General features: G+C 36.7%; 1 protein-coding gene across 5 annotated transcripts in view; it reads right to left on the bottom strand.

Moving 5' to 3' along the window:
- LRBA (LPS responsive beige-like anchor protein) overlaps nucleotides 1-14,021 on the bottom strand; it is a 539,428-nt gene that overhangs the window by 350,192 nt on the left and 175,215 nt on the right. For all 5 annotated transcript variants that reach the window (XM_084768541.1, XM_084768543.1, XM_084768544.1 and 2 more), the window contains one exon: nucleotides 9,487-9,595. In XM_084768541.1, coding sequence (XP_084624667.1) covers nucleotides 9,487-9,595 — 109 coding nt within the window. The remainder of the gene's footprint in view (nucleotides 1-9,486; nucleotides 9,596-14,021) is intronic.

Genomic DNA, 14,021 nt, shown 5'->3' with positions numbered 1-14,021 from the left:
CAAAAAAAAGTATGCAAAACATGTGTACAGAAGCAAAATAAAAATAATTTAAAGAAAGGCAGGTAAAGGAGAAACCAAGTAATGGCTGACATCTTTCAACAAGCAAGTGGGAGACATTTTCTCAGCAGGGAGAAGGCAAGGAACAGATGACAGGGAGAAGATAGTAACAAAAATGTCCCCAATATGGACATGCTCTCCAGACATTTCAAGCACAGATAAAGAGGGGCACTGTGCATGCAGGTCTGAAGTTGTGGAAAGCAGTCCAAGTGAGAGATAAAAATCTGGAAGAATGAGATAATAAGAGGTTTCTCAAAAATGCTAGGGTTTTTTTTTTAAGTATTGTTTATCTTAAAATAATGAAACTATTCCCTTCTCACAGTGAAAACAGTATTCTAGTCCAGCTCTTAATTACAGTATTAAACACAAATCAAAATGATCTACCTAATTCTACCTTTTTCAATTAGTCTGTATATACTACACTCATGTGAATCACTTTGAGTCCAAACTAGACATTGAAAAACGAGTGCTTTGCTCCATACTAATCCATCCTCCTGAGCCAATACATTGAGGGAAGGCATAGACTCATTCATTATGAGGGGAAAGACCATCGTTTGTTAGCTTCATTTTAAGTCTCTGTTTAGTTCAATGTTCCAGGTCAAATGGCTGAAGGATACTGTATTTCAAGCTAAGTCCCCAGTTTCCTTTAATGGAGAGCTAAATATTTTTCAAGCAGCTATCACACCAATGTATGTTACATGGAGAAGACGGGCTACAGCAGGGCCCCAGCCTAAGCAGAATAAGGCACTAAGTCCAACCCCAGGACCATGGCAAAGACTAAAACAACGAGCAATGAAAATGTGAAGTTCTCACTTGTGAGCCAGTGGTAGAACACTGGCTAGTTTCAACATTTTGATAAAGAGAAGTAGCAGTGATGAAATATTTAGTTGTACAAACAGGTTCTTCTGTGCATAAAACAAAGCTGCCATGTATACCTAGCATAGTAAACACAGCAAAACCGAAAAGCCAAATGCAAGGAGTTTAAGTTTTTAAACATAATACAGCTTTTAAGAGTTGCATTTTAAAACAGCATTTTCAGGTATATCAAACAAAAGTTTCAAAATTGGTAAAACTCATTCTTCCCTTCTAAACAGAAAGAAATAAGTAGTCATAGACAGCACTGACAAAATTTACCCAGATTAAGCTAGGCATGGTGGCACACACCTTTAATCCCAGCACTCGGGAGGCAGAGGTGGATCCCTGTGAGTTTGAGGCCAGCCTGGTCGACATCATGAGTTCCAGAACAGCCAGAGCTACACAGTGATACCCTGTCTCTAAAATCCAACAAGCTACTTCCAAAAGTTCTGAGCCAAAGCACTGCATCCCCATTGATCAAAACCTCCCATCTGCCTTCAACTATGTATAATAAGGGCCAGAGAAGGTGGCATGTAACTGGCATGTGGAAAGCACCATGACAGGGAGCAAACATGTAGGGAAACGTGTAGGGGACTAATACAAACCACAGACATGTGCTTCCATCTACCCATGAAAAACAGAAAATATGAACTAATTTGAATGAGGTGAAAAAGAGCCATGTTGAAATGATAAAGTGATTGTCTATATAATATCATTTGTAGAAATCTAAAATAAACTTCCTTTCCCACTGACCTAAGTTAATTATTTAAATCGGATAAAAATTTTTAAAGTAACATAGGGCACTTTCAATAGCAAAGATATTTCCTATACTCTGAAAATATGAAAATGACTCCCTATCCCACACACAAATCAGTTATAAGAGACTTGCAATATTAAAACAAGGAGGAAATGATCATCTTTTTACTATACTCAAATGTCAAACTTAGATGTGGAAGTCAGCCAATATAATACTTTTCCCTGGCATATGAGCACTCATCAAATATTACTTATTATTTTATAAACATAAACGAACCAACTACTAAATACAAAATCCATTCCATAATCTTAAATTTGATAGAATGCCCTAAGATTGGATCATGTTATCCATTAAGCAAACTTAACTAAACAACTATGCTGTAAACTTTACAATGACCAGCAAGCCACAGAAAGACAAAGACAATATGGTTTCAGCTCCTACATGTTAAAAGGACAGCACAGAAACAAAACCAAAAAAAAATTTTTTTTCACTTGTTAGTTCTGTGTTCTGAGTTCTGAAAATGGCTGAGACACTATCCTACAGCAGGGCAGAGGCATTGCTTGGGTAGCAGTGTGGAAGTCCTGGGAGGCAGACACATGATAAAGATCAAGTAGACGGCAGGACACCTTCCCATGGCAACTGGCAGTCCTGCTTTTACTGGAAGTGGCATTAGTTGGCACCATGCATTATTCTTATCAAACGTTTCAAAAACAGAAGTATCAACATTTCTCATTTTCTGACAAAACACGGCTTGCAACTGCATCATACTTGGTGATCTCATTCTGAGTCATGGCTTTAAATGTAACCAGTATACTGACATTCCAAAATCTGTATTCCAAACATAGACATCAAACATCCAGCTGACTCATAGACATCATGTGGACCTCCAACAGATACTTCACATTTAACATGTTCAGACCTGGGCCCTGCCCTGCCCTTGTGACTTCAGCTGCTCCTTCATAGCCTTTCATTTGAACTATTCCACTCACCAAGCCACTCAGAAAAGACTTCCCAATGAGCCGTCATCTCCTACTTTCTCTACTACCGTAGATACTATGAGCGCAAACAAACACACTCAAACTCAGCCGCTCCTCACCATCTCAAGTCACTAGCCGAGGTCAGATCACCCTTTCTTATCTCGGTGGGAGCAACAAACCTAAAACTACAGCCAGAGTGGTACTTCATGCTCACAGACCTCCAGGAGGCCACATGAATGATTTAACCAGCTTCCCTTCCAGTCGCCCTGTTCAGTCACTCTAATCCAGTATGTTCTCCCACTCTTTAAGTAAGCTAGGCGTGTACCTGCCTCAGAGCCTCCGTGCTACTTAATCCCTGAATGTTTATCACACTTCCTCCTAACTCCATGAGTTGGTCCTGCAGTTCCATCAAGCCACCTTCAGGAACTGCCTTCCTATCATTCTATTTAAAATGGCCACTCACATTTGTTTTTCTCCTGGGCGCTCTCTGTCCATCCTTGCAGTTACCAAGTAACGCATTACATATTTGCTTTGTTGAATGCCTTTTCTGACCAAGAAGACTACCTTGTAAGTCAGGGCTCAATGAGGGAGGAAGAAGTCAGCATACTGCAGGAACTGAAAGATGTGACTGCAGAAAAGCATTCAGGGAGGACAGAAGATGAAATGGGAAACTGAGGAACCAGATCAAGCAGGTTTTCAAAACATAATAAACATTTGGAACTTATTACTTAATTTGAGGTTTTAATAGTAAAGGGTTGCACCTAAGATGTATATTCTTTTGATAAAAATAGACTAGTAATTGATATGACCATGATTTGATCAACTAACAATTAACTTCTATAACTTATTTATCCCAAGTAGCCTGCAATAGCACTTTCAAAGTACTGGAACTAAACCTTGTATTATAACTGAATTATATGGGTACAATACCACATATTAGAGTATATATATAATCTTAAATTTGAATTCTATACTGCTGTATCTAAAATTAAACTTATTTCGCATCTACTTTTTGTTCTATCTTCCCTGTATATATGACTTCTATCTTCCCTATATGTTTTTATATTTCTCCTTCTTTCTTTTCAACTCCTATCTCTAAACCTAAGAATGGAAGAAAAAGGAAAAGAGAGACATCCCTAAGTCCAACCTTGTTTTCTCTATAAATAAGACCAATAATAACTTATAATCAATTTTCATCAATTACTAGTCTATATTTATCACAAGAATATACATCTTCAGTACAACAGATGGATATGACTCTATAGAAAGATAAGGCAAATTAGATAAGATCTTCAAAAATCTCAGAGACCTATAGAATATGGCATTTTAAAATGTTTTCAGTATTTTAGAGATTCATTGACAATAAGACAGGTTAACTCTTGGCAACACCCAGTCTACCTCAAAAAAGATGATGAGTATCAAAGAACCTCCTTATGGAGATGACTTCAAATGTGGCAAACAAGCCACTGGGCAAAAGGTCCTCATTTCTATCACAGGTAGAATTCTGCCTTAGATGCAGGCAGAGTCAACGGCCAAACTCTGTCAAGACAAGGTAAGCAAGGCCTCAATAGTTCCTGTGTCACAGATGTGTCTGTCAGAAACATTGGGCCTGAAGGCTAAAGATGATGCTCCAATGTTATAGAGAGTTTTGGGTGATGCTCAGGTTTCAAACTCTGTCATCTTTTCATATAGGAAGCTGCTAACCTGCACTCCCTTTATGCTCAGGAAATTAATTTTATTCCTTCTCAAGTCTCTGATAGGGTTGAAGAACAGATAGTTTAGTTTTACAACTAAGCTTAGTTGTTTAGGGGTTAAGATGTTTTTAGGTCTAGGTAGATGTTCTAAGTTGATAATGACAAGATATGATAGATATTAATTTACATTCAGAATCTTAGATGCACCAAAATAGGAAAGATGTTTTCTTCAAGCCTGCCAAATACAAATAGCCAAAGAATGTAATATTTATACAATTCCTGATTGTTTCGTGGTTCTTCTTGCTGTAGGTAGTTTATTGTATATATGTGTAATAATATAAATGTATATGAAAAAATATTTAATAAAAAATTAAAAAATAAAACTAGAGTTACTGAAAAGCTATAACCAGTCTCATTTTATGTTTTAGGATCCTTACTACTGATGTATGGGAAATGTGAGAGTGGGTTATGGTGAGAAACAGTGGAAGACAGCATTAGAACCTGAGGAAAGAGACAAGTGCATAATTTTAAAGAAAAGAACAGAGACAACTTCCAAGATGCCAGGATATATGACTGAGGGGAAAAGTAATTCAAGTATCAGTGTTCCAAATCCTTCCATGTCCCGTAAGTATTGTATTACCCTTTCATGATAGCTTTCCACTGTGTAAGACGTACTATATGAGTACACTTTGATTTGAGTTGCTAATGTTAAATGACAGAGCATTGTTCATGTTTTGGGGCATTTACACAATGCATCATTTGTAAAGTTCTAGTAAACTTATTTATACTTTTTTGTTATGAGTTTATGTTTTTCTTAATAAAAATCTGCATGCAAAACACTTCTGTGACAAAAGAATTTTAAATATTTTTCCCATTCTATGTTTCCACTTTCTTGACAAAAGTGAAAATGTCCTGAGTTACAGAAGAAGTTTTAAACTTGCTAACACCTAGTTGCTTTATTATTTTTTAGATTTAACTCTCAGTACTACATCCAAATATCTATTTCCAAATAAAGAGTTATGAAGATGCATCATCATGACTTCTGATGGGAGTTGTTGAGTTCTGGTTCTCACTAAGAAAAATCCCTGATCCACTCTGAGTACTGTGTGTTATGAAGGAGGATCCAATTCCCTTTCTTTCAAAAAGGATATCTAATTCTACTGGTATCATTTGTAAAAGTGTTTGTCAGAAGCCTACATCCTGAAGTTATGGATAATTTTTCCAGTTCATTGTAGCTTTTTTACAAAAGTTAGCACCCGGATCCAAACAACAGTATGTACCCACATGCTAACTATGGAGCTAGCAAACACTCCAGAGCAGCTAAATCTGCCAGATACCACACTGATACCCCCAAAAGACCTTATGCTTGTAACAATAATAAGAAATGCCACCAAAGACAGGCGCCGCAGTAATGGAGCTCTGCTCCCCTCTCATGAATCGCATGTTTGGCATCATGCATACACACCTCATCCCCTCAAACTCTAGTGAAAACCCCAAACTCTAGACTTGATTGGCAATCAGGTACCTTAGAACAGAAGCTCATTTTCTGCATTCTTGGAGTAAATGTAACACCTGATTCCAGGACCTTGAGTACTTGTGAACAGTGCTGAGCAGAAGAACGTATAAACTCAGTAACAAGGACTACACACCACCAGTACGTGGTCGGGCCTCTGCTGTCAAGAGTCAATAAGTGTAGCTATCTGCATTTGCTTCGCTTTTATTCCTTTGATTCCTGTCTATATTATGTCAGTACCACACTATTTTAGTCACTAGGTCTACAGCAGTACTGACATAGCAAAGTGGGCACTTCCATCTTACTTTCCCAGGCCATTTTGGCTAATCAGGATGACTACAACTCTTCAGACCTGAGGATTGGCACTGACATTTCAAGAATGTTTCCAAATCTCTCGTTTCAAGTACAGTATTTCATTCCCACACTAAAATTTCTGATCAACTGAATTATGTCATATAAGCTAATATGCTGGCCAAAACAACAGGCAATTAAAGATTAGAAGCTAAATGAAAAGCATATTGTGAGCACTCCATCTTCTGTTCCAGTGTCATCACACTGTAAGGACTGAACACATATTCACATTGTATTGCATGTCAGTGTATCAGCAACCAACACTAACAAAAGACAGAACCAAGTGGTGACGCAGATTTGGAAACTAAGTGTCTAAAGCTTCCAGCCACTATAGGCCACACATAGATTGGTCAGATCAGAGTCTCAGTAAGGAACACAGAGTATTAATTAATTTAGAGGCTTCCAAATAAATCAGTAAGTGATATTATTCACTGGATTATGCAGGCTTTTTATATAAAATGGTCATTCAAAACATGTAAAGACATAGTAAGATGCTCATAATTTATTTCAAAAAAACTACATTACCAAGGAAAAGTACTTTCTGCAGTAGTAGAGTAATGAATACTAAGGTACAGACATGATCTGCTTTGAAGACAAGCATAAGCTCCTTTATAAACAAATACCTTCTAGAAAGGCTATAATAAAAAAGGACTCCGCATTTAAATATAATTCAGTTGAAGTTTTCCAAATAAAGTAAAACAAGAAAATAGACATAAGATTTATTCATTCAATTCCAAACTGTTCGGGTCTATTATAATCAAGATTCATTATTCCACTGGCAACTATCCCAACTTATAGGTTTTCAAAATCTTATCGTTCATAGTTATGACATATACAAAGAGACAAGCAGGGGTATGAAATCTTCTATCTCTAAAAAATAACCTAGTTGGATTGTCTAAGGGGGAAAATCTCTTGACCTCTTCTAAATTACTAACCTCTTCTAAATTACTATAAGATAGCCATTTGGTTAGTCACACATCTGACATCAGGGTCACAGTTAAATAGACATATAAGATTAATATTTTAGATTATTATTTAAGACTAAATAGGAAAATAAACCATTCTCAGTATATAGCTACCAAACCCAGCCTATAAAATAGTACTCTGAAAAAATTAAAAATATGTGGATGTCTCACATTTTACGCACGAGGAAACACAATGAACAGAAAAGGCCAACAAGCTTTTTAGCAGCTGGAAATGCTAATTTAATTACTGAAAAGAAATCATGCGGAGAGGCTGGCTGCAGAACATAATTTAAAAGCATAGAGGAAGTTATATAAAAATATCAAGAATATTTTAGTACCTAGTATAGTTATGATCCCAAGCTTCTAGAATGAATGGATATTTGACCAGAAAACACCTGCATAAATATAGTTACAGTCCAATAACCTCAAAATATTATAAACATATTTAAATATATAAGATGTACCAAGGTTCTAATAATGTTGAAAACGTACATTAAATATTGAAACATAATAAAACTACATTATTTATCTTTAAATTTTCATTAAATATAAATACAACAAAGTACTTCTATCTAAATATGCTATAGGTCCTGTTAGGAAATGTAGCTGGGGCTGACGAAATGGCTCACTTGACAAAGATCTGAGAGTGGGTTCCCAGGACACATGTAAAAGTTGTGTGTGGGAAGTAGTGCCTCTGTAACACCAATATTACTCAACAGAGTAGAGAGAGGCAGATCCTTAGAACTCACCAGGCAGGCGGCCTGGCTGAGCTGATGAGCTCCCGAGCACACTGAGAGACTCTGTTTTAAAAGTAAGATGGAGGGCAATCAAGGAGGAACCAACATCGACCACCGAGCTTTATATGTATGAACACACAAAAAGGCACATATACACACAATGCATGCATGTGCATAACCACACACACACAAAAAAATATATATATATGCCATACACATGAAGTTAATTAAGTATTTTCATAGTATTTCATTTCAAAGAAATTATGTTTTTATTAATTAATTCAAGCAAATAAATTGGCCACATGGTGTATAGTTCCACTGAAGTTAATAAGAAGTGAGTTCTATAGCATAATAAATGAAATTCAAAGCAGTATTGTCTAAAAGAACATCATGAAACTCTTACTGAAATGAATTTAACTTAAGTTGCTTCAGAAAAATAAAATCATTAAGTGATAATTTTTATTACATCTGTCTGACAGATGTGTATAGTTTATGCAAACTAAAACTCCAAGAAACAATTTTTTACTGAAGCTTAGTCTTGAGATGTATATATTCATACATATACCCTATTTATAAGATAAAGTCCAATGTTGTACAATATATAATTTTAATATACTCCCAATTTACACCTAAAATACTTCTAAAAACAAAACTGAAATGTATACCTAATCTATGATCTTATGGCATTAATGGAACTTCAACATAAAACAAAAGGAGAAGACGTCATGGATATTATAAAAAGCAAAGAGCTAAAGAGCTAGCTACATCATCAGCAATTATTGATTTTAAAAAAGTGAGTATTATCAGCCTCTTTACTATTACAGGCTTTGTCCAAATATTCAACACTATTTCTGATTGTAAAAAAAAAAAAAAGTAATCAATAGTACAAAAAGTTCTGAAAGTTAATTTAAGGCAAAACTATGGATAGCCTTTAAACTATACTCACTAGTCTGTACAGGGATGGGTTTCATCTTTTATAAACTACCAGAAAAACATTTGCATTTATCTGCCTTTACATAATAGAAAAAAACCTTCACTACTTTTAAATATCTCCAATTTCTAACAAATGTTCTTGTCAATTTTTCTATTTCACCCTTGTTTAGTCATTTATGTAGCTATAAAACCAGTCGTTTCCCTTTTGAATTCACATTTGCTGCACATGTCCAAGAGGAACTGTTAAAATAGCGCCGGTTACAGAATGGACTATGGAAAACACGGCCCCTCATGGGTCACCAAATGAGAGCTGCAGGCTTAGCATGATGACGCAGTAGCAAAGGCCCAGGCTCAGTGTTAGCGGAGAACCAGATCCTCCCCAGATGCATCAGCCCACAACAGGAGACGTTCCCAGAGAGGACTAAGTCCTTTACAGACCCATTCCCATTATCAAAAACAGGTCAACAAAACACAAGAGGTGCTCTGACCAAATGACAGCTGAATTGGCGCTGAACCAAAAGGGCTTTCCCAGAATCCTCCATGATTCTCACAAAATAAATTTTGAAGACAGACAGCATGCTTCTTTAGATGATACTGTCATCCTGTCCAAGTAGCATCCCTACACCAAGCACATGGGAGCATCTTACCTCAAATTCTGCATGTCTGTGAATATCCTCTGCTCTCTGCCTGCTCAGGATAAATTCGGCTTCGTTCGCTACTCTTACTAAATGATCCTTCATTGTTTGGCTAAGTAACCTGTAAGAGATAAATATTGTTAAATAAATGTATATATGTATGTATGTATTTAATAACATAGTTAGTCAGGGTTCTTACTTTACACACAATGAGGTATTAATATTACTTCACTTCAATAAGTGAAAGAATGCAGCCGCAAAATCTTATACTCTGGTTACAGTGGATTAATTTGTATCACACTGGCCAACCAATTAAAGCAACTCATAATTCCATATTAAACCTTCAGTGCTGAGTTGTTACTTTCAAAGGCAACAGGAAGGTACCACTGTTTGGGTAAGTATCCTCCAAAAGAGATTGTTTCAATGACTTTTGTCCCTGTCCACAACAATCATGGGAGGTATGAGCTTTAAGAGCATAGACCTAGTATGCCGGTGACTGGATAGTGGGATTTCAGTCTTACTCTCTCGTGTTTCCCACGATCACCCTGACATGAACAGTTTGTTCTGCAGACTCTCCAACCATGACACCCTGCCTGGCCACAGGCATAAAAACAACTGGGCTGGGCTAGGCCAGGACTGAAACCTTTGAAACCATAAATGCAAACAGATAAACTGTATGAACTGATCAAATTGGGTATTTTTATTACATCACGGCAGCACTAACACACCAAGGCAGCCAAGACTTAAGGAGGCGAAGAGGCTCAAGGAGAAAGTACACAAAGACGTTCAGCACGTCTCTTCTCACTGGAGCGTTTGGATCCAAACGTCAGACTGCAGAAGCTAAACGGAGGGGCCAGCAACCTCACAGAGCTGAAGAGACCAACACAGGCTAACAACCTGACAAGACGGAAGTATGTAAAGTCCCAGGCTTTCAGCAGAATCCCAAGCTTACACTCAGAAACTAGAGTAAATCTGGAATCAAAAGCTGAAAAATATCTCAAAAAAAAAAAAAAGTTAGAGATGAAGAAGTATCATTGCGTTCTCCATTAGTATTTCGTCTACAAAATGTTTGTACAATTTTCTATGTTGCTTTTGTGTTTGTGGTAACTACAAGATGAATGCTTTAATTAGATACGTGATACAAAAAGGAAAATCTCACATTGAAATTAAAAATACATTACAGAGGAAAAAGTAAGAAAAACTTTCAGCATGAGTAAAACGATCCCTAAAGAATATATGCTAGGAAGGGCAAAGTCTCACTAAGACATGATACAGCCAAGAATTTAACATTGTCAGCCTTTGCATCATTGTTTATCAGGGAAACACAAATTAAAGCTACAGTGTTACATTAAAACCACCTTGATAGTTAGCATTGCCAACCTGACAAGATGTAGAGCACAGAAGAGACAAGCCGCCAGGGCCGTCTCAGGGGTTGTTCAGATAGGGTTAGCTGGCATGGGGAGACCCACACTCAACGTGAGCGCTGCTGCTCATGTGCTCTGGAGTCCTAACTGAATAAAAGAGAGATCATGGCACCCTGCTTTCTGAATGTGAACACAGAGTGACCAAGGGCCTCATGCTCCGGCCTTCGTGCCTTCCCAGCCACGAATGATTTACTCACAGTCTGTAATTCAAACCCTTCCCTTAATTGCTTTGGTCAGGTGTTTCATCACAGTAGTTTAAAGGACTGCTATTTTTTTTAATCATATAATAATTTAGCAAGTTTTGGCAAAGATATGAAGAACCAAAATCTGTTATAATCACAAAATATGTGAGAATGCAAATAAAATTTCTAATACCAATTTTTATTTTAGCAAAACATGAGCAACTACCCAAATCTCCATAACCATGAAATTATTCTTTAAGTGGCTGAATAGTCATATGATGAAATGCCACAAACTCAAAGAACATGTAATTATGTGCATAACAAAATAACTTCACAATATCGAGAAAATCTCATAAATAATACAATTTGAACAAATAATCTTGTATAAGTTTTTAAAACTCTGGTAATAAAAGTCAAGAGATAGAGGACAGCTTTACTTAAGACCTGGACTAACAAGTCACATGCTCCACACAGAATGAAACCTTTCAACACAGGGTCTTGGAAATATAGGTCGTGACAAAGTGTTTATTAAATGGTAGTTTCCAGAATGTGACTGCTCTATGGTGATCTTCTGAACTCTTTATTATAAAATGACAGGATTAAGATAGTAGAGAAACTCAAAGTTCCCACCTACAAAATCAGATCCAATAAACATGCCCAGTGGTATCATTCAACTCCCATCCTAAAGGAAGTATGTTTCACTTTTTAGCTATGTTTGTGGCAAAAATCAATGAATTATACACAGACTAGACTCAAAGCAACTACTACACTTCCAGTAACATACCAGATGAACATGTTCCTAGACCCAGGAAACCAGATAGAAGCTCACTATTACACTCTTCAGAGTTTTAAAAAGTGGGCTAAATATCCACTGCAGTAGCAAAGGTGTCTCTGATTTTGTACAACAAAAGAATCCAAGATAAAATGAACAATATGAGTTTGAGAAAAAAACATGGAAAAATATACCAAATTGCTAGTTATCTAATATGGAGATCAGGAAATTACAGTCTGTGGGCCAAAGCTGGCATACCAATTCTTTTGTTAATGAAGTTTGAAGAGACCACTTGTTTAAGTGTCATCTGTGACTTTCTCCAGTACCTGGGATTATACTGCGCTAAACAGCTGTAGCGGAAGCTGTGTGTTCTGCAATGCTATTCGGTCCTTTACAAAGACCACCTGCACACATCAGGGAGAGAAGAGGTGCTGTGCTCTCCTCCTTACAGATATGTATTCATTGAGGTTGCACAAGTAATAACGAAAAGACACAAAAACAGAAGTCTTAAAAATAAAAGCTTGCCACTTTGATGTAACATTATACTCTTTTGATGAATCCTAGCTGCACTTTGTAGGATGTGACTACAATTGAAGAAGATCCTGTCCCACAGCCTCAAACTTTCTCTGGCTATTTTATGGTCAATAAAAAATCTTGTCTACAATTTTGAGGTAACATGATCAAGGTTTTGTGTCATGTTTTTAAATAGCACATATTTAGATATTATAAACTATCCCCACTGTAATTTTTAAGCCTGCTAATGAATAACTCCCTAGGCATGTGGAACAAAGAAGCAGGGACCTTCAGGAGTACATAATACACTCTTCTGTGCTTCTTTCTTTACCTCTGCAGACCTGAAACCATATCATGAATGTACTGTCAACACATTGCCTTGTGGCACCCAAACATTAATTGAGCTAGTAAGTCCATGGCACGCCGCTGTCCCATTCCCAGTCAGGTACCTCAAAGTTACTCCAGCCCCCTCCCTTTTCTCTTCCTCCAGACCTACAACCAACACATTTTTGTTAATATTTCCTTTATAAGATGTCTGGATTTAATTTATTCTATTTTACAATGTTCTAATAAAATCAAGCATTCACTCACATTATAACTGACTAAACCTTCTACTGGCTTAACGTTTTTTTGTGTGCCTGCCTTTTAAAGCACTGTCAAATGTCTTGTCAGAAACTAGAACACTGTAAAAACTAGGCTCAACAATGGAAATAAGTTTTCTTTACATGTAACTATCCTTCGTTATATATTAAGACTTTATAATGGTCCACGAACATATACTCACATACAAATTAATAATAATAAAGTTTTAAATTTTTGACCATTTGAGGATATGTTAAGTGAAATAAGCAGAATACTGTAAGAAAAACTGATTCCATTTATCTGAGATGAGAACACATAATGGAAAAGAGAGGTGTCTTTAATAAATGCTGTATGAATGGAGGCCTACCGAGACAGAAGAATGAAACCAGACTCTTACCACCTTTCCACGCACAACAACCTCACTGTTGTTGTCACATAGAACTGGGTTGTCTCTCTCAGTCAGGGGGGAAAAAATCAAACATGCAGATGCAGAACACAGAATGATGACTGTCAGGGGCGATAAAGAAGGCCTGAGCATGTGATGTTGAATGGCTCAAGAAGCTCCATTTTGAAAATGATTTCTGCAGCATTGGTAATATTACTAAAAAATGTAAATGCACTGAATGTTTCTGACTGTACAAACTAATATGGCTAGTATGATAAATTACACCATACTATTCTATTGAAAGCTTAGTAATATATTTTATTCAATATTAAATATAAATTTATTAAGGTCCTATATAGTATTTAAAAATCAACTGTTTCTCTCATAGTCCTGAAACTCACTACTTATTTCCTTGCTTGTTTTGTTCCAGCTATCTGCCTTTCAATTTTTTTGCTAATTGTGTTTTAACACAAATATTGTTCTCTCCTTAAAGTATTTGATCTTTCTGTCTCTTACTTTAAAATCAGATGTTGAGGGGCTAGAGCATTGGCTCAATGGTTAAAGAGTACTTGCTGTTCTTCTGGAGGACCTAGGTTCAATTCCCAGCAAGCACACAGTGGCTCACAACGCACTGTAACACCAGTCCTAGGACATCTGCCACTCTCTTCTGGCCTCTGAGGGCACCTCAT

The sequence above is a fragment of the Acomys minous genome (assembly GCF_964271855.1).
Source record: "Acomys minous genome assembly, chromosome: 19".
In the NCBI taxonomy this organism is placed as follows: domain Eukaryota; kingdom Metazoa; phylum Chordata; class Mammalia; order Rodentia; family Muridae; genus Acomys; species Acomys minous.
This window is presented reverse-complemented; position numbering and strand designations above follow the sequence as displayed.